The sequence below is a fragment of the Epargyreus clarus genome, unplaced genomic scaffold (assembly GCF_041222505.1).
Source record: "Epargyreus clarus isolate Ecla_fem2 unplaced genomic scaffold, WU_Ecla_fem_2.2 ptg000024l, whole genome shotgun sequence".
NCBI classification, from domain to species: Eukaryota; Metazoa; Arthropoda; class Insecta; order Lepidoptera; family Hesperiidae; genus Epargyreus; species Epargyreus clarus.
The window spans coordinates 1532253-1558609 of NW_027332231.1; the positions used below are offsets into that span (position 1 = coordinate 1532253).

General features: G+C 36.8%; 3 protein-coding genes across 4 annotated transcripts; 1 reads left to right on the forward strand and 2 right to left on the reverse strand.

Moving 5' to 3' along the window:
• The first annotated feature begins 783 nt into the window (after positions 1–783).
• Positions 784–17302, forward strand: Achi (achintya). 2 transcript variants are annotated; one of them, XM_073086522.1, is made up of 8 exons: positions 784–1261; positions 9251–9363; positions 10580–10732; positions 11196–11375; positions 11775–11971; positions 12372–12501; positions 14418–14545; positions 15325–17302. In XM_073086522.1, the coding sequence occupies exons 1-7, from the start codon at positions 1135–1137 to the stop codon at positions 14535–14537; spliced, it is 1020 nt and encodes a 339-aa protein (XP_072942623.1). In that variant the 5' UTR covers positions 784–1134; the 3' UTR covers positions 14538–14545; positions 15325–17302. The 2 variants fall into 2 exon arrangements, with proteins under 2 accessions (XP_072942623.1, XP_072942622.1); XM_073086521.1 differs by having other exon boundaries at positions 787–1261; positions 9251–9372.
• A 3244-nt stretch (positions 17303–20546) lies between these two features.
• On the reverse strand, positions 20547–22094 carry LOC140752291 (uncharacterized). The gene is made up of 2 exons (XM_073086523.1): positions 21484–22094; positions 20547–21309 (listed from the first exon to the last, which is right to left on the reverse strand). Exons 1-2 carry the CDS (start codon positions 21614–21616, stop codon positions 21122–21124), a joined length of 321 nt encoding a protein of 106 aa, XP_072942624.1. The 5' UTR covers positions 21617–22094; the 3' UTR covers positions 20547–21121.
• A 139-nt stretch (positions 22095–22233) lies between these two features.
• LOC140752288 (uncharacterized) lies at positions 22234–26074 on the reverse strand. The gene is made up of 4 exons (XM_073086520.1): positions 25838–26074; positions 25464–25596; positions 24059–24210; positions 22234–23901 (listed from the first exon to the last, which is right to left on the reverse strand). Exons 1-4 carry the CDS (start codon positions 25883–25885, stop codon positions 22966–22968), a joined length of 1269 nt encoding a protein of 422 aa, XP_072942621.1. The 5' UTR covers positions 25886–26074; the 3' UTR covers positions 22234–22965.
• Between the last annotated feature and the right edge of the window lie 283 nt (positions 26075–26357).

The window sequence follows — 26357 nt, forward strand, 5'->3', positions numbered from 1 at the left end:
TTATGAACCTGTTTAAACATGTTCAGATCAACGTTTGACCGAGTTTTGCAGTCGCTTCTAGGATTGACTAGGCCAAATCGAAACAGAATAATTTACTTTCGACGTTTGACTGAAAAGTTAGGAGCTCCTGGGTTTGACTAAAAATACTTCAGGCAAAGGGCGAAATTGAAATATATTTCGGGGATTGCCTGATGGCTTTGGCCAAACCTAGGATAAACCAGTCCTTCCGCGAAGAGACTGTGTATCGGACTTTGACTATAACACATACACATACATTACATATACATTCTAGTATTTTCTAGTAAAAAACATTACAAGTGAAACATTAAGTATTTATTATGATTTTATAAAGTAGAAATGATTGTAAGTAATGAATAATGATTTGCTTTACTACGATTTTAATATTCTTAGGAGCACATCATATATGTACATAATATTTTCGTTGTTAAATAACCAAGATTATGCTAGTAGAATAAATGATACATAAATAATAGTAATAGATTTGGTTATTTGCATTATAATCATAGATATAAAATATCGTTGGTTATAATTATATTTTGTGATACATTAAGGACCCCACATATTGCCTATATGTATCACAAAATATAATAATAATGCACCAATAATATACATGTACATTATTTAATTTATTAATTTATGTAATAATCAGTTTTTATTACAATTTAATAATACCCAAAATTCAAACTAGATGTCACTCATGTCATATATCATTGATGTCACTTGAAATTAGTAAACGCCGTATACGGTTGGCTATTTGACATTTGAAATAATGCACACAACCAACCCACGCTTTGTTTTGACATTATACTTCCATTCTGTCAACGAAGCGTTGCCCGTGCGAGTGAGATAGCTATGTCATCAATCATAAGTGCGAGCGAGAAAGCTGCGCGGCGGCGCTGTAGCATAGCTTCCCGCCGTCCCCCAAACGGCATTCAGTAGAGACAGTCGCGCTCCACTTCGGTTTGCTTTGCTGTGTGTGTAGAACGCCAGTTTTATTTTCATATTGAACGTCGTTGTCATTATTGACAGTTAGTTTTGATATTAGTGGACGGTATATTTATTATTTGAGTGACTTGCGTGCTATAAAACTGTTTTCGCATGGATTGAGTGACGATGTTACCACCTACGGCCGGGATAGCACAGGATCAACGCGACCGGCCCGAAATGGCGTATCAGCAGCGACGAGAAATTACGCGAGATGCTCGCATAACAAGCAGACAACAATCGATGTCGCCTGGAGGTAAGCCGGCCCATACAGACGCCACGTTTTCCGCCATGCTTGTCATATTGACATACGTCAAGGTGACATTTATATGAAAACAATTAATAAATCGCTGTAAAATTACAGGAAAACCCAATTCAGGCCTCTTGGAAAACCATTGAAATCAGTTTGAAATAGAATTTAGGCCTGTTACGTCATCCGTGAACTCTGTCTCACGAAAGTAAAATGGCGCCAATGCGCCACATTGACCGCTTGGTAATGCTTATCATTATATACAAGGGCCCTTGTGGCTCGTAAATTAAGCATTCCACGAGCTACTATCGTTATAAAAATATCACATTATAAAACTAAGAGCCAAGGCATTAATGGAAGAACTAATAAAGTGTAATTTGGCACGTGCTAGGGTTATTTTTAGCTAGCTCACGACATGTCTGCCTACGTATGTAGCCTAGATCAATAATTGTATTTTATATCCGTTGTTAGTATATTCTTCGGAAGCGCGTCTCTGTAGGTCATTATGTTATTATTAATTTTGATGTGTTTATTGTTGTTATTGGGATTCCGGTTTACTTTTCGTCTGTCGTGATGACAGAATAATGACAGCGGTCAAGCTGCACAAGATGGCGGCCGATGGCGATGATTACTTCTGTCTACGTAATGTCGTGTGTTTGATCACGCGCTACGCTTGGCGGCGCTGCGATTGCATTGTTGATATTCGATTCATGTCATGAAAACATCCTGTTTTGTTCAAAGCTTCCAAGTCTTACAATGGGTCGTTTTACGATTTATCACTGAAGTAATAATCATCTTTGTCGACATTAATCATGCAGGTTCCCAATATTGCCACTACAATTTCAATTTGGATTGAATATTGTAAACACTAACACTGATAGTCAATTAAAACATTGATTCTAATGTGACATACTTAACTAAAATATTTTTTGAGGTTTTTTTATTGAAATACATTTTTTTTTAATTATCTGCTCATAGCTCAGAAAGAAAAAATTGGCCAAGTGTGAGTCAAACGCACTTAGAGGGTTCCATACCACCAAATTTATTTCTTATTTTTAAGAAAGAAAGAAAGAACATAATTTATTCAGGCAAATTGCAACACACAGTACAATAAATTTGCAAATAGACAAAATGTATAAACAAACTGCATGGTCATAAAACTAATTAATAATAAATAAGACAATCAATGTTGGTAATAATCCTAAAAAAATATCAAGATATTTAGTATTTGTTATCCTAGCAGCCTTAGATGTAAATGCTTTGTGAAAATTTAAAGTATCTATCTACTATGTTTAATACTATTAGGTTTAATATATATAGCAAAAAGTATGTGACTTAACAAAAAAATTAAGGTTTTTGGAATGTTTCCTTTATATGTGCTATAAAACATTGTTTCATGCTAAATTTAAAGATTCTGAGGTCATGGGAAGTACCCTGTAGATTTCGATTCCCTTGCGAAGTTAGAAATTTGCAGCATAAACGTCTGTTTGTTTTGATTGTGTTGGCTTAGAAGTTTGATTTTTTCACAACTTCAAGGGACAGTAGACCTGAGTACTTGATATAAATTTCAACTTAATACCTCCAACCCTACCTAAGAAAGTATATACATTGTTCCCTTTATCCATTGCTCACTTTAGTCTTTATTGTAGTTGTGAAACTGAAACTACATATTTTCAACATCCATTCATACAAAAATTTGACAAGTCTATAAAAATATTAGTCTGAAATTATTTATATTAACACTAGAAAGACGGGAGCAGTCATTTGACCGGATTTTCAATTTAAAAGTTTGTTTATTCCAAAACTTTTTGACTAAGTTTACTGATAATTTGTGACTTTTATTATTATGAAAAGAATCCTAAAAATTCATGACCAAAAGATTATCAGGGTCTTTATTTACCTTTTAAAGTGCTGATATACCGACAAAGACGGCGACAGTCATTTGACTGCTGTAACTTAAGTATTGATTATAATTGTAATATGAGGGTGTTTTTGTAAACATGTGAATGGTTATGTTTTATTAGTCAGTCGCTAGAGTAACTGCCTTCATATAGTACGTATTATTTAGAATATTGTGAATAAATTAGTGTAAAAATGTCTCGAAGACTAGATAATAACGAAATACTTCATTTATTGCAAAACCTACCAAATGATCAGTCGGAATGTGAATCTGAAATTGCAGTACTTGACAGCGATGATGAAATTGTGTTACCTGCTGTTAGTTCGAACTCTGATAGTGCAGACTCTGACCCAGAAGATCAGGTACCCCTTTCGAATTTACGTTACGTTAATAACAATAAACGTGTTCGTGGCAGGGGTAGGGGTCACCGTTTGCTTGCCTGTACTGCTCACGAGCAGGATCGCCATTACACGACTACAGACGGGACCACATGGGCACTTCAGACGGTATCAACTCCAACTGCTCAGTAATAATATTCTGACGTCGGGCTCGACAGAATATTATTACTAAGCAAGCAGGACCTACATCATTTGCAAGAAGGAATTTCAAATGAAATGTAGCCGATGCCTGGAGGGCTGTACAACATTTTTTTAACATTTTAGATCTAGTAGGAATCAATTCTTACATTACATATAAGAAATTTACAGGAATAAAAATAAAACGGAGAAAATTTATTTTGGATTTGGCGAGTGCACTTAGTGGAAATAATGAAATTGAAACAGTACTTTCCGGTTCTGATCCTTTATATGTAGAACCTATGCCTTCAACTTCTCAATCTTGGTTACCGATTATCCAAGAGAACCGAAAAGGGCGAGAATGTTATATTAGTAAATGTAAAAATAAAACTAATAAAGTATGTTATTCTTGTAAAAAACCACTTTGTGGTTCTTGTAATGAAATTAAAACTTTTTGATGTAAAAATTGCAATTAGATATGTTAAATAGTATAAATTATGAGCATTATATTACAATCATTAAAGTTCATAGTAGCATTTTTATACAAATAAAGCATTTTCTGAATATGAGTACTTGCAGTCATTTGACCGCCCGCCGTCTTAGTAGGTAGTTAAATTTTGCCGTCTTTCTAGTGTTAAACATATACACATACATATTATGTTAAATACTTATAATGTACATTAAATATAACTATGCAGGAAGAATAGCTGCTTATGAAACTTGCCTCTGTTTATAAAACCAATCATGGATTGTCTTAATGAAGTTTAGTAACTTAACTTTTTTTTAAATAATTGATTAGGTCTTTGACAGTAACTCTTGAATGTATTTGTATGCCAAGTCGGCATATCTATATAGATTACTTCCTTTAAAATGTCAGTTGAATGACATAAATAATGTTAAAAAGGGATAACAACATTTTATCATAGTTTCTCATAAATCAAAGTAAACAAACAGCAGATAAGCTGGTGTTATCAATATTGAAAACTGGGTCAAGTAACTCACTTAGAATGAAATCTGTAGTTGTATCAATTCATTTCATAAGTGACAACAGATATTAAAATAAAACATATATCAAGAGCAAAAGGCAAAAGGAGTGGTTTGGATCATTATACAAGAATGTAAAAAAGTTTGAATAGGAGAACCTGTTTTTACTTTTTCGACAAATTTCAGAGACAGTACCTGTTTTTTTTTAAATAGAATCTTTTAATCACTCTGTGGCGACTTCCCCCTACTCGTCAAGAGGTGTTGCTGCTGAATCACGCTATCAAAGTTTTCTAAACAATATGCATATATACAAGTTCTGAACTGAGACTGTTGGAGCACGGCTGCTCCCCAGGCATGATCACCAAGCCCGGCAAGAGATCTCCCTTTGCCAAAACCCTATTCCCCACATGACTATTGCAGGAACTCCAATACTATGGGACCCCTCAATAGTCTGATTGTATGTTCTTGTTGTTGCTTCACTAAATATATTTCAGATAGACTTAGTGACACCATTGAACTTGAAGGTTTAGTAAGCAGTTTGTATCAATATCATTTACGTTCATTAGAAGACAATATATGTCTATATATATCTATAAGTGTAAATCTCTAAGGTATGCATGCACACAATACACATTAGGGGGGGCATCCATTAATTACATGAGTAATTTTTAGTGATTTTCCGACTCCCGCATGGTCGTCTGCTATTGCAATATTATGAAAAGTTTTGGTATAAAAGAAATTTCGCAGTAATCAAGCGCAGTAAGGCAATGACAATCCCTAAACAAAATAAGAATGTCCTTGGGTAGATTGTATCACGGTCGTTGACCCGCATCGATCGGCCATCCTTTGAAGGGCGCAGGAATTATTACACCTCTTGTTATGTCACAGATGGCTTCCACGTTAAACAACAAGGTTGAAAATATCCTTTCGTATTTTTAGGGTTCCGTTCGCAAAGTGTAAAAACGGAATCCTATTACTATGATTCCGCTGTCTGTCCTTCTGTCCGGCTGTCCCAAGGCCCTATTTCTTTAACCGTAATAGAGAGACACTTATTTTTTTTACAGAGTGTGTATAACGTTCGCCGCTATACCAACAAATACTAACAATAAAAAAAACTTGAACATAAATGGGGTTCGCCATACCTGAAACCACAAATTTTCGGCATTTTACACTTTATATACCGTAATAGAAAAACAATTCAAATTTTGATAATGCATTCATAAATGTATACTAAAAATCAAAACACATTTGTTGGTACGGAACCCTTCGTATGCGAGTTCGACTCGCACTTAGCTAATTATTTTTACACATATGACATGCCCAGTAAAAGAATAGGTACCTAGATAATATTTGCATTTGCGTAGACGACCCCGGCACGGTTCTTTTGTTGACGCGGGGAATTTGTGTAACAAGCGCGTTGTTTTGTTGGATTGTTAGCGTTCGTTATTGTGCGTTTGTTGCTTGTCTGCAGTGCAGCTAGCTCTCGTCCGTGGATTTACCTGCTGCATTTTGTTATAATTCTAGAGATTGGCAGCTTCCTACGCGTAAATCATCTTATATATAAAATTCTCGTGTCACAATCACAATGTTAGTCCTCCTCCGAAACTCCTCCGAAACGGCTTTACCGATTTTCACCAAATTTTATATGCATATTCAGTAGGTCTGAGATTCGGCTATTTTTCTTACCCCTAAGTGATAAGGGTTGTTCACCCTTAACATTTTTTTATTTATATGGCAACATAACGTTTGCCGGGTCAGCTAGTAACATAATATAATACGAATTAAACCCCGTTTTTATTCTCTTAGAGGAGATTTTCCAATCGAAAGGGAAAATAGATGTTTAAAATTTTTAACCAAACACACAAAAACTGAGATTATGAATTTGAGCTGGCATCAAATTGACTAATTTTATGTAAATAAAACTTAACACCTCAATTGACGCGAACAAAGTCGTAAGCAGAACCTAGTATAAAATAAGCATTTAGTATTATTAATTTTAGTTAGTTGTACTTGTGCAACTAACACAGTACAACAACCTACCACGTAGCCTAAACTATGCGTGATTGTGGTTGAAACCGTGAGGCAAGTTAGTGATAAGCCGAAATAAGCCACAGCCGCTCCGGCGTTCGGAAGTTTACTCGGTGATAACATTTATCAGATTGCCTCACGATACCACAGGTCATATTCTAGTTCAAGAAAGCAAATGCTCGAATAACAGCGTACAATGTTTTCTAATCATAATAGAAACTATATTTGAGTAACCATATATTTTGAACTAGTGGTTCAAGTAATATGTTAACAAGTATAGTTCGCGTAAAACTGCTAGACCGCTCTGATATAATTCGCAATATAGAAATAATTCGCGTCGCCATAGCAAATTGTATGACTACACGTGCTCGGAACAACTTCAGAGCGGACTAGGAGTTTGGCGATAACTATACTTTCATTTCTTTTAGATTATAATAACAATAGAAGTATATAGCTTTAGATAACTTCAGCACATATTATAATAATAATAATTGCACATATCCTTATTTATTTGCACGTATCCATATTCTCGCATCTTTTATATTTACCCGGAAATTTGTTTCTAATGCGTTCTACGCAATTCTAATATCTATACTAATATTATAAAGAGGAATACTTTGTTTGTTTGGTTGTAATAAATAGGCTCAAAAACTACTGGACCGATTTTAAAAAATCTTTCACCATTCGAAAGCTAAATTATCCACGAGTAACATAGGATATATTTAATACGAAATATATTTGATAAAAAGATTTTGAGGCGGTACAACGTTCGCCGGGTCAGCTAGTACGTAATAAAGTAAATCAGAAATTGATATCGTCGTATGAAATACGACTGCATATTACAGCGATGTTGTAATAATAAATCATCTTATGCTAGTTGCTACACATATTCAAATGGATGCCCCAGTCACCTATATTCTAGTGCTCTTTTCAGCACTCTGTTTACATTTCACGTCATTGCAGAAATTTATTTGATTTTTAGTTGTTGAAACTTTTTTCACATTGCTATATTGCTATGTTCTATATTTGATCATTTGAACGATTCTGAATAATTCTGAAATTATCTCGAAAAAAATCGGGTCGAATAAATAACCTCTCTTCTTTAGGAAGTCTATTATTAATAAAATAACTAAGACTAAACCATTACGGATCCTCTGAAGCACAGGAATGTTTATAAAATAAAAAAGACAGTTCTGTCCGCTATCTAAATAGTAAAATACGGGTAGGTTCAATGTCCCAGTCTAGGACTAGACTAGATAAACGTGTTATAGATGTTTCTTCTTTCATCAGTTTATAACCTTTACTGCTAGTTCATCTCCGCATATACCTATCTATTATTATGTGTACACTATAGGTAGGGTTGCCAACCTTTGATATTCTGAGTTAACAACGTACATAACATAAATTATTGAGAAAATATTTAATATACAATACCTATTGTATTTCTTGATAATTTTCATAAAAATAATCACATAGTACGTTGCAATGTTGTTTGCGCCTTTAATTAAGATGACACTATTTTTATGTTTTGTTTGTATCTATAAATTTATTGATTATTGGAGTTTACTTTTTTGTTGCAACATAATCCAAAAATAAACATATTTTGAGGTTTTCACATAAAATACTTAGACTTTTTAAAATAAAGTATTCTATGTCGGGAAACTGTTGGCAACCCTAACTGTAGGCAGGTTTTTCGCAACGCTGTCGTGACGGACGGCGATGATTGATCGATCTGTAAATAATCGTCTGTAACACACGCCGATAGCTTCACATAAAATGCTGTACTCATCCTTGCTTCTGTATAAATACTGTGCATATTCGTGCGAAATGTATTTAACTAATATTTGTGTTAACGAAATATTGACTGTCAATTCCGTACGTAATGTTTATGAAAATAATATGGATTAAATAGTAATAGCTTAACGATACAAATTTCGCTGATCGTAAAGACAGCTAAGGATGCAATGCGCGTTGATGAACGGTTAATTCTCAGGCATTAATAATTAGGGAAAATCATAATAAAATGAATCATATTATTAAAAAAAAATTAAAACGAGCTTTTTACGTATTAAACTCTGAAAACCCTTTCATTTGATACCAATATAATGAGAGTGCATAAAAATCCTATGATTATGATTATGCGAACATCTTGGTCCATCCGCCATATTGAATTTAGTATGACGTTAGAGTCCACGCCAAACTTCAAGTCCGCTCTGAATATAGAAACGAGTCGCGTCGCAACAGCAAATTGTAGATATAAGCGGGAGCTTCCCGGCACCTTCCGCTGTCCGCTCTCGCCTCCATGGCTGCGTTAGTGTGTCTTTACTATTGCTACGGAGTATATGCTTGTAGTCGTGTTCCACCGCATTGGCTCTCCTACTATACCTGCACGCAACAACTTCAGAGCGGACTAGAAGATTGGCGCCAACTATACTTAGCGACTCATTGTAGTCTAATCTGTTGGGGTTAACTGGTTTAAAATTAGTTCTAAGATTAGACCTTCGCATACATATTATTTAATATATAAATTAAACAAAAGTTCATAATAACCCGCCCGTCTTGTTACAGCTCGCGACAGGTTCCCGTCGACGTCGTCCACCGACGAGAATGAATCCGGGACAGATGGAGAGACGGAGCGCCGCCGGCCGATGTCCCACGGAGGCCACCAAGTACCGCCGGCGGTATACCACGTACATATCTTCCGATTGTCGTATCTAACTTACTAACTTACACATGCCTTTGCGTTTTATAATGTGGCAAAGTATAAACCTTGTTGAGGTTACAGGGCCGGATTTTGGGGAGGATAAGCGGGGCTACTGTCCCGAAACCTTTCAGGGGGGTCCCCGCAATAGAGAAAAATTAGGAACATCTAAGTTTTTTTCCAAATATTATTAGGTGGATGTTGTTCTAAATAGCACTGAAATATCTGTTTACAGTAAATTTTTGAATGACTTGACGGATAACAACAAATTATTCTTTTAGTTCGGAAAATAGTTAGGGGCTCTCACACCTTCAAATCCGGCCCTGACAGGCAACCTATGTCATAGTCATATGGGCATAGTTATTTTTTAACATATAAAGTTGATTCCTCGTTAGATAGTTAATTGTATCAGGCGTTACTGTGCGGAAATCCATGTTATTAAAATTAAAAATATACACCACCATACATTTTTTCATATTTTTTGCATCTGCACGTATCCTTTGAGGGAGGGAGGGTGGTACATACTGCATGGTTTAAAATATATACCATCATACATATTTGTTGCGGATTGTTGCGAAGTAGTTTTAATCTTAACTTAATGATTCCTCGTTAATAAACGAGGAGGGCCTTAACTAAACAAGTTAAGGAAGGTATTTTACATGGAGGTTAAAAAACGTAGGCTTGTAATCACGAAACTCAGCAGGCATTCTATGTTATACATACATAACCACACTCATACTAACGCAGCTACTCATACATTGAACAAATTGTTATTATAATAATATTGTTATACTAACAAGATTTCATACATAAGTTGTACACATATATAAATTGCAAGTTTTTATAAACACGTGTCTCACTAATTTTTGTTTTCATGTTTTCATTTTCATTACAACGCCATTCGTTTGAGGTCTAATATTTAAGCACATCCTAACGTTTTCAATATCTAAATGTCTCATATATAGGAAATATAATAAAGTCGTAAAAGAGCATGCAGCCAACCTGATATTTTAAATATTATATGCTGCATGAAAATCTATAACCAAGTTTTTTTTGTCTGAATATAAAAAAAAATAACTTCGTATTGACAATTCTAAATCATAGTTACAGAAAACAGAACTAAGTGCGACAGTAACGTCGATATTTCAAATGGCACGTTCACTTCAATCATATTTACAGTATAATTAATGTATCAGGGCATGGTGTCCATCCGCAAGCGGCGCGGCAACCTCCCGAAGCACTCGGTGAAGATCCTCAAGCGGTGGCTGTACGACCACCGCTACAACGCGTACCCCAGCGACGCGGAGAAGCTCACGCTCAGCCAGGAGGCCAATCTGACAGTGCTGCAGGTATACCACGAATAATAGCATTTTTTAACTGTTCTGTTAACGATGCAGGCTCGTCGACCTGATGAAAAGTGGTCACTGCATTGGTAATTAATTATACTATACCTATATAACTAGGACTATACCTATATTATACTATCAAACATGACTAGTTAGTCAAATTAATATATTATGTAGTCATTTCATCTGTAATTTTTCCCGATTTGATTCATTTATTTCAGAGTAATAAGTTCTCTTGTCTCTACTGTCGACTAGTATTCGATTTGATCAAAATCAGTTCTCTTAACTCCTTTTAGTATTTTAGCTATTATTATTATTTTAGCTGGACTTTGGATTAGGTAACTTCGCCCATAAATTCAGTCATTAGATAGCGTAATTATTGATCATGAACGAGTAATAAATACGAATATATCTACTGTAATTTAGAGATGATTAGAAATATAAGACACCTAAAATGACGTTTCAGGTGTGCAACTGGTTCATAAACGCCCGGCGGCGCATCCTGCCGGAGATGATCCGGCGGGAGGGGCACGACCCGCTGCACTACACGATCTCGCGCCGCGGCCGCAAGCAGCTGGGCTCGGGCGGCGCCGGCTCCAGCTCGGGCGTCGTCGTCACCTCCTGGGACGGGCTGGAGGGGGAGGAGGTGCGTATTTTAATAGCGAGTCATTTGAATTTGTTTTTTGGCAAAGGGACATCTCTCGCGCCGGGCTAGCTGACCATGCTCAGGGAGTAGCCGTGCTCCGACAGTCTCCGTTCGGTAATTGTTATATGGACCATCTGCCGGGCCAGTCATCTGTCAGCGATCGGTGTCCTACTGCTTGGTGTCAGTTTCTCCAATATTTCGACCCAATAATATACCCAATAATATAAGACCCAATAATAATAAGTAGTTGGTTTCAATTGGAACAACCTCCAATTGAAACCAACTACTTAGCAGGCCCTCCAATAAACAGAAATGAAATATAAATAATAGCATGGTGTGGTGATGAGCACACATGTACATGTAGCAACAACAACAACAATAATATATTCCGTTCCCTAGGGCGAGGGCTCCCGTGGCCGCGACCACGACTACGGCGACGGGCTGCTGGTGTACCGCAGCGAGGGCGAGGGCGAGGACGGCGAGGGCTACTCGTCCAGCGCGGTCAGCGAGGAGGAGGTCAAGTACGACCCCACCGTCTGGCAGTCCGTCATCCGCTACGGGCCCGAGGACCGCGAGCTGCACCCCGCTGCTAGGGGGTGAGTACGACTAGGCTCGGATGAACCATATGATTGAAGGAATACGTATTTTTCAGATTTAATCGTTTTTAACCATTGTATCAAAATACAATAAGATCCTCTTGATCTTGTAAAAAATGACTATTAATAAATTTTAAGACTTATTTTTATGGACGTCAGTTCGTATTGTCCTTATGTGAGTATGATAGTTATCATAAACCGCAATCGTTTTTAAAAAAATAATATTAATAAATTTTACGACTCAGTCGTTTGACTTTCTTCAATTCATATTTTTGTGGACGGCCGTCTGTGAGTATGATTGTTCTCAAAAAATTCAATCTGAGTTTTTTTTCTCAATAGCATGAAATGTTAGCATTTTAATATACTATAACTAAGTACTAATCCTCGGTGTTCGTGTCAGATCGACGGCGGCGGTGGTGACGGTGCGCACGTCGGAGGAGGCGGAGGCGGAGGGCGGCGAGCGCGGCGGCTGGCACCCGCAGCTCGCGCACCTGCCGCAGCTGCCGCACCCGCTGCGCCGCCGCCTGCAGGTACACATACACACATGCAAACACTCACGCATAAACACCTGCCGCATCCGCAGCTGTTACACTCGCGTTGTAACCGGATGCACGTACACCGCACACTTGCACGTACATATGCACGCACGCACACCCGCGAATTGCGACGTGTTCTTGCGTCAGGGCGACGGCGGCGGTGGTGACGGTGCGCACGTCACAGGAGTCCGCCTCCTCCGCGCGCACACACGTGCACGAACACACACACATATACACTGCCGGCACTCGTGTCGCCACCGAATGCACGTACACTGCATACACATGCAAACACACACATACTCGCATTCACAGCTGTTAAGCCCGCTCCACATTCTCGCGAGAACGCGAGAAAAGCACGAGAAACGAGAATATAGAGCCAATACGAATCGGGTTTTTCTCGCGTTCTCGCGAGAATGTGGAGCAGGCTTTTTTACACTCGCGTCGTAACCGGATACACGTACATACGCATGCACGCACATCTACGACATGCGAGAGCACAAACACACCCGCACGCATGAACGTATATGTCGACGATATCCCAATACCGCACTTTATTAATAAACTGAACGAAACGACTTTAATATGAGAATCACTTTTATTCACTTTTATTTACAATTCGAGCAGAGTAACGGCTTACACGACTGATTAAATGCGAATGTACCACGCTCTACCAGCGCGTGGACTTAAATACTACTCGAGTGACAAACAGCATAAGAACTACCTCACAATAAATTTAACTGTTAATAAAATAACATTATATTGAAAATATTGTTTTAAAAATACGAGAATAAGTATTTTAATATTATTATAATTTACATAATTTATTTGGTATGACTAACAAAGTGTTTTGAAGTACTACCGGAAATCGTCCATATTTTAATCTGAATATTAATTCCACATTGACAATCAAAATTGACATAATAAAAATTAATATTATAATGAATTTTATGTTACTCCAAATAATTTATCTTACACAAATTACATTTGTTTTAATAAACAAGCGCGTTACAACACGCAAACATTCCTTACAAGTTTTCATAAATCGCCAAAAGAGGGCGCTACTAGTAGGATGCAAATTAAACTAAGTTTTGTTTATAAAACAATAAAATTGGAGTCATAATAATCTAATTGATTTTTACTTTGAAGGTTTGCAACAATATGAATTATTAAAAATAAATTACAAAATCAATGTTTTAAAATCAGTCGAAAGAGTCAGTGCAATGTCTAAGAGACATTGAGGTTAGATCAATAACAGTATTGTAATTACGAATAATTATTTTAAATATTAAATATTATAATATAAACGTAAGATACAGATTTACACCCATAAATAATTATTTTAAACATTAAATGTTATATAAACATAATATAAACATAAGATACTGATTTGCGCCCATATATACATACTGTCAGTAACTACTTAAAAGTGGTAAAATCTTTAGTGGATTGCCTGAAAATTTCTCCACTTGATGTTTGTAAACAATTGCCACTTACTTACAAACATCAAGAGCTTATTTACTTCTTTTACGATATGGTAAGAAAAAAAAAACAACACATCACTGACTTCTTAACAATACTGCCAACATTTATTTAGCTCCACAACAATCCTTTACAATGAACATTGCTGACAACACTGTCAACCAATATGTAAGCTTTAATAGATCTCTACCAGTTCTCTTAAAAAAAGTTCCCTAAGAATGTGTAATCTACCAAACTGCACTTAGTTATCGCAGTAGACTAAGGCCTGAACCCTTTTTAACCACGCTATCGATTTTTTTTTTCAACATCTTGCATATTTACAAACTCTGAACTGAGACTGACGGAACACGGCCGCTCCCCGGGCATGATTACCTAACTCGGCGGAAAATCTCCCTTTGTCAAAAATGATATATTGCATGATTTGTGTGCAGGTGGTGCCGGGCGGCAGCGGCGCGGGCGAGCGCGAGCAGTTCAAGTGCCTGTACCTGCTGGTGGAGACCGCCGTGGCAGTGCGCCAGCGCGAGCAGGAGCAGGAGGACGTGCGGGTGTAGAGCCGCCGGTTAGCCCTACTCTTTTAGAAGTTGAACTAGCAAACCCTTTGTAGTTCGACTCCGGCGGCACCACTGCCACACCTATTTCTACCTAATAACAGCAGTGTTAGGCGCTGCTGTGTTCCGGTTTGAAGGGTGTGGTAAGGGAGACAGACTTTTCCGAGGCGTTCCAGCTACTAAGTTGTAGCTCCTCAGTGGTAACGGCGCATCTGTGGCCGACCTCAGGTAATCAGGAATATCTAATCCTATCTGGGCTTGATTACAGATGTCCATGGGCGGCAGTAGCTACTTACCATCAGGTGGACTGCATGCACGTCTGCTACTCTTATATTATAAAAAAAAACGGGCATGCCATCCATCTGATGGTATGTGGTCAACGCATTCATATATAATAGAACAGGCATTCTGCCTGAAGCAAATTACAGTTGCGTTGCAACTTTGTGATTGAGTATGTTTCTTATAATCTAACTACATAATATAATAACTAGCTTTGTGTAGTGTCTCTTTTTAATCTTGTGTAGTTGATTTTACATTTTTTAAATAAAATAAAATCTTTTCAATTCATTTTAATTAATAAAAAATCCAAGTAGCTTTAATATTACGTTGACGTGTCAAATGTTATCATGACGTCGCACAATAAAATGAGATGAAACTCGATCTCAAATAATTATATTACTGTTTAAGTTGGCCTACATCGTTTTGAAAATGTAAAATTCACCTTTTGAATCGATTAGGTTACTTTTAATATTCAGTTTCAAATTTATGATCATACACATATTACTTTCAGATATCGAAGAACCGGCGTAAGTTGACGTCCTTGGAGACAACAGGCTGCGTTGCGGTGACTGCTGCAATCAATACTTCCATTAACGTAGATATAGCGCTAGTGACGACAACGCAACTTGGTGAGCTCACGTTTGACGCACGTTCATACACTCGTGGACGGTATAACGTCGTTTCTGTCATTTGACGTTGTGAGGTAAACGCCACATGTTAGGTGTTTAACGTCAACCCTTATGATATATTGTTCACATAACTGATGATTTTGTACGGTCATGGATGGAAGGGCAAACCACTCTGTATATTACAATATAATAAACTTACGTTATAATTAATATTGAGCTGTATTGAAAAGGAAGCGATTTAAGGATTACAAAAGCATAAAAAAGCAGCTCTGCCGCTGTCAGCTCAGCTGTCTTCTGGTTTGGTGGTAGGAAGCCATACTATTTGGGGTTGAATACCGATGCCCATGGGTGGCATTGAACACTTACTATCGGGTGGACTGCATTCTCATTAACTACTTTTATTATTACAAAGAAATAGACGGATGCCGCCCTTCAAATCCCATCCGTGGCCTTACTGTCGTCCAAAAAAATGTTCACGCACTAAGGTAAATATCTACCAAAATATCATATAATAATAATATGATTTATATATTTTCTAATTATTACAAATTGTAATACATATAAATAAAGGATAAAATGTTATAGGAGCCTTTTATAAACGATTATTTATCTGCATATATTTATGTTTTATTAAGGGTGGGACGATATACAATCTTAAAACTGTACAGAAGATATAAAAAATACCACATACCTAAACAAGAGCATAGCCCCTTTACATTTATCTCTAGTTTAAATTTATGATTATGCATATTTTATCAAGCATATTACTATTTATTAACAAAAACAAAAACTTTAACAACTACACACAATTTAACAAACGCGCTATGGAAACGAGACAACATTCGAGTTCGACCACGATCACGAAAATGAATAAGTTTTGTGTTACCATTATCACATTTTAATTTTCTACAATAAACCTAGTTTTTCAATATTATTACTGTATGGAACGGAATTGAGTTAATATAAATATTAGAAAATGTGAATTAATCTTAATTTATTTAGATTATTATTATTATTTTATTTTCGTTGTTGTATTTTCGTTGTCGAATTTTCTTGATAGGTCGACACCGTTGTTTACATTTTGGACACCTAATTATGAATTGGAGTATATATTTATAGTTCATTTAATTTTGCATATCTCCCCACCCTCATTATAAATTAACATTGCCTTCAAAAACTGTTTAATAGGGCCAATATTGACCTAAATGTATTAGTAGATCTAATTTAGCAAAAGTTTCATTAAAAATAAGATACTATAAAAATAGAATCGATTTTTTATATAAAATCCATATTCATTCTACTCCTCGGTAATTTATATAAAAAATAAACCTTATGATAAATATTTGTAACATGCATATTTATTATTATTTACGCAAAAGTAAAAATTATTGCTTTTTTTGAATGAAAACATCAACTTTATGAATATATGTGTATATTACTGACCAAAAAGTCCACATGTATGACACATGTAGGATTTTGGAAAATATAGTTTTGTTTAAATAATATCTATACAGGTCACTTGTAACGATACTGCCCTATCTATAATAATAGTCACTACATATGCTAGGTATGTAATATATAGGGTTTATACTCACACATGTAACCACTAAGGCCCGTATCACCGGAAAAGTATGGCCACGTCGCCAGCGACCGTTTCCAAAACATTGGACAGATATCTCACCTGGCGACGGTTTGGCAACGTCGCCGGATGCAGTGCAATTTTTTACCTATTAAATGTTTGCAAGTTTTGCTTGAATATTTGTCTCCGGCGACGTGGCCGCCCTGTATCGGTGAGATAGGAACTTAATACAATACGATACCATTAACCGAGCTCTTGTTACTGATCTGTGATAGTCAAAAGGGAAAAAAAACTGATTTTCATTTTGATTTTCAAAATAATAATTAGTTTTATTGCAATCGTACATACACAATTTGATGACGTGATGTATGTAGTATGTATGTATGCATATTATTTAAATTTAATCTCACTTTATCTTCAACACTTATTGTCTGTTTAAAAAAAAAATTAATAAACAAAATATAAGAGGTGATTTCAACTAAATATGACATATGGATCTGTATGTATTTTATATGTATTTTACACGCCTTTTAAAACTACATTACTTCGGTTACCACTCCGGTTAATGGTGGCGTGATGTACACTAATATTATAGACTATACGCTTCTGATTTAGAATTCTAAATCGCTTGTAACTTTCTCTATATATACCAACAGTTATGTAGAACTAGTGTTCATTACTAAAACATATACTATAATATTATAATATAAGTATTGTATATTGGATACGAAATAAAAATGCCGTAGACCCACGGTAATCCAATAGATGTCTTACAAGGCAATGTGAAATAATGCATTTCTCGGAATAGAATTTCAGTCCCTTGTAGGATATGAATTAAAAAAAGAGTACCTTATAATGCGACAAATTCCAAATAATAGTGAGATAAATATTAATACAAATACAACATAGTATGTATGTATCGACGTTGTTTTAAACAAAATAATAGATATCTGCACACTTCTACGTCACTCAGTGGCGTAACTACTGTAGCCATTCAGTCATTTACATTTGACTAACAGACTAACATTTGGCTTATCGGATTACAAGGGGCGGTGTCTTCACGCAGGCGTACGCTGCGCAAACGCAACGTCGCTTAACGAAAACGAAAAACGCCAATGTGAAGTATTTCATAGAGTCTAAGACGCCTAGAACTTTGACAGAGCCTGGATTACCGCGGATCTACTGTATAATATTTTTTTATTACTAAATCTTGAAAAACCTCACCATACAAAATGAAAATATATTTTTGTATGATTTGACGATTTTCTTGACTAAAATACAGACTTCATCTAAAGCATATTATGTATAATATATTGTTACATATTAAGAATATATGGGTCAAGTATTTAGCCTTACAATTTTAAACTAATCCTGATGTCCATATTGCGATATATTATAAAGGGATAGTCATATCTACTACATAAACTAGAATATAATAAAAAAATCCTGTGTATAACTTGTAAACAGTTTATTAGAAAAAATACAGATAGCGTATTATGAAAGGGTGAAGCTAACAAAATAATTAACAATATTACTTTCTACTGTTTGTAGTAGCTTAATTGTCATTTGGTTATAACATGCAGACAAAAAGTAACTGAAAGTAATGTATCTTATTTGTTTTGTAAGCTTCACACTATTTCGATAAGCTCTATCTGTCATTTTCCTACAATCTGTGATAGTATCAGTTTTGGTACTATTTTATTATAGTTATAATATACATAACCTGTGAATGGTTAAAGTTATAAGTAAACAATAAATATGTATTAATAATTATAATCCTGTAACATTCAATTTTGTACTAATGAAGCATTTAAATTAGTCGTGTATATTGAAATAAATCTTGGTCGTTTTGCTTTCGGTTTGAAAACGTGTACGGTATATTGATTTGTATTTGTAGTGAATTAAGTTTTCGTTAACTAAGTTATTGGGAATATTTTGAATCATAAATAGTTTTTGTGTATAACTTTAGAATATATTTTTTGAAACTCCATTGGTAAGATAGGTTGAAGAATAAGATAAATTAGACATTTTAATTCCGCTCAGAGTAAAACAAGTTTTTTACACTCATCAGAATTCCCTGTCGCGGGTGGCACGCACACGAAACAAATGATTTATCAACATGTTGAATTGACCTATACCTTTGAATAATCGACAATATATTATTGCCCACAGCTAGGCAATGGTTTCCTCTCAGCGTGAGAGTAGTTTAGGCCCTTGTCTACCGTGCACCGTGCCGAATTTGAATTAGTACGAGTAGATTTCAAACACGTTTGAGATTTTTTTTAAAGAACTCAGGTGTGTAGGTTTCTTCACGCTATCTATCTTTACCGTTTTAAAAGTGACAATTAACTTCTAATGCGCATATAACTGAAAATCCGGGGTGCGTGTCCAGGGTTTAAAACCACGGATTCCCTGATTGAGATGTCGAGTTCCAACCACTAGGCCCCTAAATTCCATATGATATTTTGTAGTCTCATATCTAATTTGTCTTGTTTTTCATACATTTTGCAAGGTTTTGATTTTGTGCAATTTGTTTTATCTCATGTTTGTAAGTTACGCTATTGTGTATGGGTTTACTGAATATTTCCTGCGGAGTTTAACTTTATTTCTAATGCTCTAATGTTATACTCAGGGTCGGTTTCTAGGTGTCAGATAATAACTAGACTTATACTGGATCATTTCAGAAAAATATATGATTTAAAATAATAACTTAGTTCTTATGTATTGGCTATTAACTTAAACCAAAATAGACTGGTATTGCAAGACAGTTTCTGGTATTATGTCAGTGAAATTGATATTGTATGAAGCCATGTTTACGAATATTATTGGTCATCTTCGTGCATACGTAATTGCAGTTTACATAATTTGTGAGGTCTATAACAACTATATGAATATTATATAATATACTTACAGCCCTAATATAACTACAGAAACCATTTGTGACAGAAAGCTCTTATATATCACTGCAGTATTTTGAAGTTACTCATGTGAATGTACGAATATCAAAAGTGATATAAATAGAAAAATTATAAATCTATGGTGATATTGGTGCATCGCACATGAATCATTTGCAAGTTATTCAGCCCTTTAAGAAACCAGCCCTCAGTATATTCTTTGCAAATGAATATTAAACAAGGAATATGTAGTCTTCCTAGTAGTGCACCTACAATTTTACTACGTTTGTACTTTTTAACAATGTCCTATTTTATATTTAGAAAATTTCTAACTTCTCAACTTGAGTGGTAATTCAGAAATTTTAAAATAAAATAAGTTTTAATGGGTTTAAGTTGAAACACGCGGTGTCTGGTCGATTTAAGTTTTTTTCGCGTGTTCATGTTAAATATTATTTTCGTCTTAGGTCTTAAGTACTTCGTTAAGGTGTATTTTGGTTTATTTTTCGCTAAGTGAGATGTCTTTTGTTTGTTCTAATTTACCTGAGTACAATAACCTAATATAGGTGTTTAGTTTCCGTGTATATACTCGCGTGTAAGGCCCGTAACTTGTTAGTGATTATAAATAAATTGATTTCACAATAAAATTGTTTATTTATTTAACACACTGTACTTAAATATAGGAACATATTGATGTGGAAACTGAGGTTTGCTGCCATTAACAGATTATTACGTTCGTGGATAGCAGTAGTAACTGAAAAATACTTGAAAATGATTTGTAAAAGACAGTTAAATAGGCAGGAGTAATTAGAAAAGTTACCTGAATATTATTGATACTAAACACGCATAAAGACAGAAATTGAAACTGTTTTAAGATATGAAGTTACGGAGGGAATTTTTAAGACAATAACAGTAAAAATATTTTATTACAGAAGTAGCCTAAAGATGAGAAACTTATATTAAGTAATGACCGTTGTCATCTACACATACATTTTGCGATACATTTAACAGAAGAAGATTGTTTATCGTGTGCGACCTTAGTTTCAAAATATGTACTATGCTTAACTTCTAGGAGTATTAAAAAATTATATCAAAAATATGAGTCTGAACTTATGGTCAATCCAAATCACAGGTACAGTAAAAGTCATGACCCCTTTTTTTCACTATATTCACTGAACATTCAGAGCGATCGCAAATTTTTTGCCCGGTTTATACATTGTCAATCCTGCTCAGTACGTTCCCCCTCCGCTTGGGGGCGCCACCCTCCAGAGCTGGAGACTTCCGCTTCCCCGGCTCCTCTTCAGTGTTGCCAGCCTCGTTTTTGAGTATTTCTTGGGTTGGTATTGCCAAAAGTAAGTTGTCAACGTTAGTGGTGGTATTCTCAATGTCTTGTTTTTCTTCGGACGAGAAAAAGAGAATGATTAGGATTTTTCATTTGTTAAAAAACTTATTTTTTACAAATAATTGTTTAACGCAAATATGATAGTATACAAGTATATGCATGCGAATTAAGTGGTTTTAGATGAAGGTGAAGTTATTTTTATCTAGGAATGTAGACTAACGTAACTAACCATTCAGCCGCTGCAGCTGCTTCAAGCGGAACTCCTCCTGCGCGAGGCGCTGCCGCCGCTTGCGCTCCGCTCGCGCCTCCGCCCCCTCCGCCCCGAGCGCGGCCGCCCTCTCCGCCTGCCACCACCACCTCATTACAGACCGGACTCAACGAAAGATGCAAAGGAACGCACGTCATCACGTAGCTCACTTAACTTATTATGAGAGTAGACCCGTGCCTAGCAGTTGGACAGTAATGGGTTGATGATGATGAGCTCACTTGATGATAAGTGGTCACTTATTTATTTATCAAGGCTTAGGTCCGTTATAGTTTAATAAACAATCTAGAGCCAACATGTCAAATTTTATTCTTTAGTGGGCAAAAAATTGATTATGAATGAGCGATGTGAGTAGACCTAACAAAAATCGATCTTTGGTAGTCCTGTAGTAGTGTACAAGTAGTGTATAAGTATATTGGACCTAGGGCGATTTAGATTTAGAAAATTGCAAATTTATCTCGAAGGACTTTTTTATTTTACCTGACAACTAATACAGAGAATATTTTAACTTAACAATATTGTTAACGCGGTAATAAATACTGATTTGTATTGGCCTGCGATTGTACCTGGTATGAACCCTCAAGAATTGAGGTATCGAATTATAGAGGGTTGCCGTAAATCCGCCATTACATAAAATCATTTTGTCATAAGAAAAAAATGTATTAAATTAAATGGGTAAAAAATAACATTAAAAACTTAACAATCAAACATTAGTCACATTTAAAATGATTTATTCCCAGTAAAATCATGTTCATGTAATTCACACAATTCCTTACATCAAAATCTAAGTAAAAACTATGTAAACATACGCAATTCCTTACCGAAGTACGTGATATCAACACGCTATAAATTCCTAATACAAACATTGTAAATTCTTAGAGGAGAAACGTTAAAATAATTGTCAAAATACATGCATCTTTTTGTCATTTTATTTTTCATTTTTTTAATAAATTACACGTGATATAGAACTATTAAATAGCATCCTTTAAGGATTAATACCACAACGAGTGCGACAATTACATACTAAGTGGCAGTATTATTAAATTTAGTGTCCGTAATATTTTGGATACCTTGAGCTAGAATTTAATAATAAAATATTGCTTAAAATTTTTAATAACTACTGTGTCAAGATTGGCAAGCAAAATCAACTTCACTACCCCATGCCGAATTCGTAATGCCGATGGTATCCTGGAATTTTTCGACGACTCGCACACAAGTCGAGACTAAAACGTTCCACAGAATATCTAAACTGTTCACACTTGCGTTACACATATAACTAGTAACTTCGAAAACCTTTAAAAAATAGTGTATCATTTAGAAATTCAAAATATACTTACTTTTTACGGTGCCTAACATATAACGACACGTTCACTAACCTCGACCCCTCGAGCTACGCTAACGGCCCTGCGGCCGCACCACACGGAGAGACTACAAGCGCGCTACACGCTACGGCTTGGGGGCCGGCGGCTCCGGCTCGGGCGGCTTGCGCTCGTCGGGGAACTGCTTCTCCACCTGCTCCGCGACCCACTTCTTCACCTTCTGCTCGGTCCAGAAACCGTCGTAGAAGATGGTCGGCTTGATCCAGCAGCCGCGGTTGGGCTGCGCGCCGAACTGCGCCGCGTCGCCGTCGCGGCCGCACGCGTTTTTGCACTCCACGGAGCCGGCGCGCCCGTTCACCACGAGGTTCTTCGGCGGAATGTTGAAGTTGAGGTTCACGTTGCCGTGGGCCCGCTCGTACGGCTCGTACGCGAAGTGCCACGGGCCCGCGTACTCGTAGTACGCGTTCGGGAACAGGTGCGGCGCGGGCGGCGGGCCCAGCCGCGGCGGCGCGTACACCGGCGGCACCACGCCGCCCATCACGGGCACCACGAAACTTACGTTCGAGTTGGGGCGCGCGTGCACGCCGTGCGGCCCGTGCGGCGGCGCATGCGGGACGGCGTGCGGCGGCTGCGCGGTGTGCGGCGGCTGCGCGCTGAGCGGCGGCTGCACGGCGAGCGGCGGCGGGGCGGGCGGCGGCGCGGCCGCGCTGCTGGCGGGCGGCGCGCGCGGCGGCGGCCGGTTGGCGGCGGGCGGCAGGTTGGCGGGCATGGGCAGGGCCTTGGCGACGGGCGCCGCGACGCTGGCCGCATTCTTGACCGCGGGGGGAGCCACTGGCACGCGCGCTATCCCCGGTCCGTTGCTCTCCTCCTTTCTTGTGTTCTTAACGGGTGCATTTTTGGGTTCCGAGACGGGCGAGGGTGTGGCCTTGCTGGCGAGGACGGGGGAGTCCTGGAGCAGGTCGGGCGCGACCTCGACTCGGTGCGCGTCCAGCTCCATAAGCTCCGACGCCACAGCTCCACCGAAACTGAGCAGGGTCTCACGAAGCGCATTTGTCACAGCACACTGAAAATGTTAAAATCACATATGGATAAAAATGAAGAACCCCTATTATAGTTTTTAATTGCACTTCATTATTGTCATGAATTTGAAGCAACATTATGATACCAATCTCTTCAATCTACTCCAGACAAAGAACAGGAAACTCTAATGTAGCTCTCACCTTCCTGGCCCGATGAATAGCAGAGCCCTTGTTGGGGGCAAGTGCAGTTGCATATCCGACATTCTCTCTATGAATGTCTAAAGTTTTTATTGTGATTGAGACAAAAGCTGCTACACCAGCTGTGTATTTTCCACATGTTAAATCGACGAAATCTGTGAAATAAATATATAAAGCAAAATATTAAACTGAATATAATTATAATTATATTCTTATTAACCTTCAAGCAGGCGCGCGGCGTCGAATCGACCGCACTTAAAACGTTATTGTCTACAATTCATAATGTTTTCGTTAGAACTCTTTCTTGCCTTAAGTACCCTCTTCTAAGTTCACTATAATCAAAACAAGCCATATATCCCACTTCTCCACCTGTCACGTGTTGAACAAATAGGTTTCGTTTTAGACGCGGCCTAGTAGTCGAAACCACTACGCGCGCCCGTCGTCGAAAAGTTTACGTGCGATCCTGTGTGTAGATTTTTTTTACTATTTTGGACCTTGGATTGGTGTTTTATTTGTATTGTTTTATCGAAAATGGCTTGTATGCCTATTAGCAATTCTCCAATAATCGCGCAATTACAACAAAAAGATATAGAGAGTGAATCAGACCTAAGTGATGAACGGTCCAGAGAGAGAGATTTCCGACCATCTTTCTGAAGTAGAAAGTAATGACGAAATTCAAAATATTAAAAAGCTAAGATGTACTCGACTCGTAGGAAAAAATAATAGATGGTCGTAGACGCTCTTCCTCAGTCCTTTAGATATTGCTGGAATCAATACCAAGGTAAACTTGAGGGAACATGGTGAAATGGGTAATAAATGTGGGACGAATGTACTTATGAGCCTTGGGTATTAATTAACAAAAGTGTAGAAGAGCCACAATGATGAATATTCCAAGAAAACTGAAAAGAAATATATTAGATAGCTTGCAGATTAGTAGTGACGACAGGAATGAACCAAGCACAAGTTCCATTGCGTCTAGAGGAACCTGTTAAACGTTTTTCATATATATTTTATTTCCTTATACTAAGATGATTGTTATAATAATTATAATAAGCAATTCTGTAGCTATTTGAGGTTTTAAGTCTCTTTAATGTCCAAGTAGTCTTTTAGGTTACGTGCAACCGCTACTGTTACAAATGACCGCGCGCCTGCTTGACGGTTAAACTGAAAATAAACATATAAAAACACTTTCCCTAGTCTTTCAGCTATTTAATACCAGAAACTACATTAAACATCAAAATGAGCTGTCCCTACTCTATAAAAGGCATATGCCAAAATATTTAAATAGCTACTATAACATCTTTTAATAATAAAAAATTGCAAAAGGTTCCAAACAAAAATTTCACTTCACCTAAAAGCATCTGCTAAGACTGGCCCCAAGAATTTGTGAAATACAAAAGAATAATACCCAAATCTTGCTTGCTGACTGCCCAACTCCAGTTATTGAAGCCCCACTGCGCGTGACCAAAGTTGATGAGCTGCTGCCGGCGCTGCTGTGGCTCCTCCTCTTCCAGTGCTTCGGACGATGGAACATTGTCCGGCTAGGAAAGTAAAAAGGAAAAAGGTGACCGGAAAAATCTCAATTTCATCTAAAGGTTTGAGATTTCTGAAATTATCATCCGGCATCTGTTATTACAACGACAACCATCTTATGGAGCATACCAGCAGTATTTTGTGCATGAAAGTAGATAAATTTAACACGTCACATTTAAAGTAAACAATAACAACATTATACTAAACCATAATATGATAGATATTAATTAAACTATCAATAATAATTACCATTTTAATGCTGCAATTCGCCACGGGAAATCCTGGCTTCCTCTGCATCTTGCAGAGATTGTCTTCCCCTAATTAAGTACCCATTAAACCATGAGATCTTTAGGCTTCGTTTAATTGAATAAACGAGTCAATTTCACCAACACAAAACGTTTAATAAAAACACAAACAGACTCCGCCGATCGGACGATTCGCAAATTTGGCCCAACAAAACAAGTATTGACAATTTGCGCTGCTCAGAGTTGCTATGTGCCAAAAGCACAGTGATAATAGAATATAATGTATTTTTCAACCTTACGTGATAAAAATTTGAAATTCTATTTCAACGTAGTCTTATGATATAATCTGAGGATAGTAAAAATAAATAATATTTTCAAATATTTCATTACTCATATTTATACCTTGTACATATTATAATACAATTATTATTTAAAATATTCAACTCATTGTAATAGTCCCTATATATACAATAAGTTGATTATTTAATTTGATTAATAATAATGAGTAAAATAAAACATATTGA

What these genes read in the sequence shown, in the direction of transcription:
- LOC140752288 (XM_073086520.1), bottom strand. Translation starts at nt 25,885, where the DNA reads ATGCAGAGGAAGCCAGGATTTCCCGTGGCGAATTGCAGCATTAAAATG. An exon ending in CGAATTGCAGCATTAAAATG is followed by an intron (nt 25,597 to 25,837) that starts GTAATTATTATT and finishes TTACTTTCCTAG; the next exon opens with CCGGACAATGTTCCATCGTC. An exon ending in CTATTCATCGGGCCAGGAAG is followed by an intron (nt 23,902 to 24,058) that starts GTGAGAGCTACA and finishes TAACATTTTCAG; the next exon opens with TGTGCTGTGACAAATGCGCT.
- Achi (XM_073086521.1), top strand. Translation starts at nt 1,135, where the DNA reads ATGTTACCACCTACGGCCGGGATAGCACAGGATCAACGCGACCGGCCC. An exon ending in ACGGGCTGGAGGGGGAGGAG is followed by an intron (nt 11,376 to 11,774) that starts GTGCGTATTTTA and finishes TCCGTTCCCTAG; the next exon opens with GGCGAGGGCTCCCGTGGCCG. An exon ending in CTGCACCCCGCTGCTAGGGG is followed by an intron (nt 11,972 to 12,371) that starts GTGAGTACGACT and finishes TGTTCGTGTCAG; the next exon opens with ATCGACGGCGGCGGTGGTGA.
- LOC140752291 (XM_073086523.1), bottom strand. Translation starts at nt 21,616, where the DNA reads ATGAGGTGGTGGTGGCAGGCGGAGAGGGCGGCCGCGCTCGGGGCGGAG. An exon ending in GCAGCTGCAGCGGCTGAATG is followed by an intron (nt 21,310 to 21,483) that starts GTTAGTTACGTT and finishes TCTCGTCCGAAG; the next exon opens with AAAAACAAGACATTGAGAAT.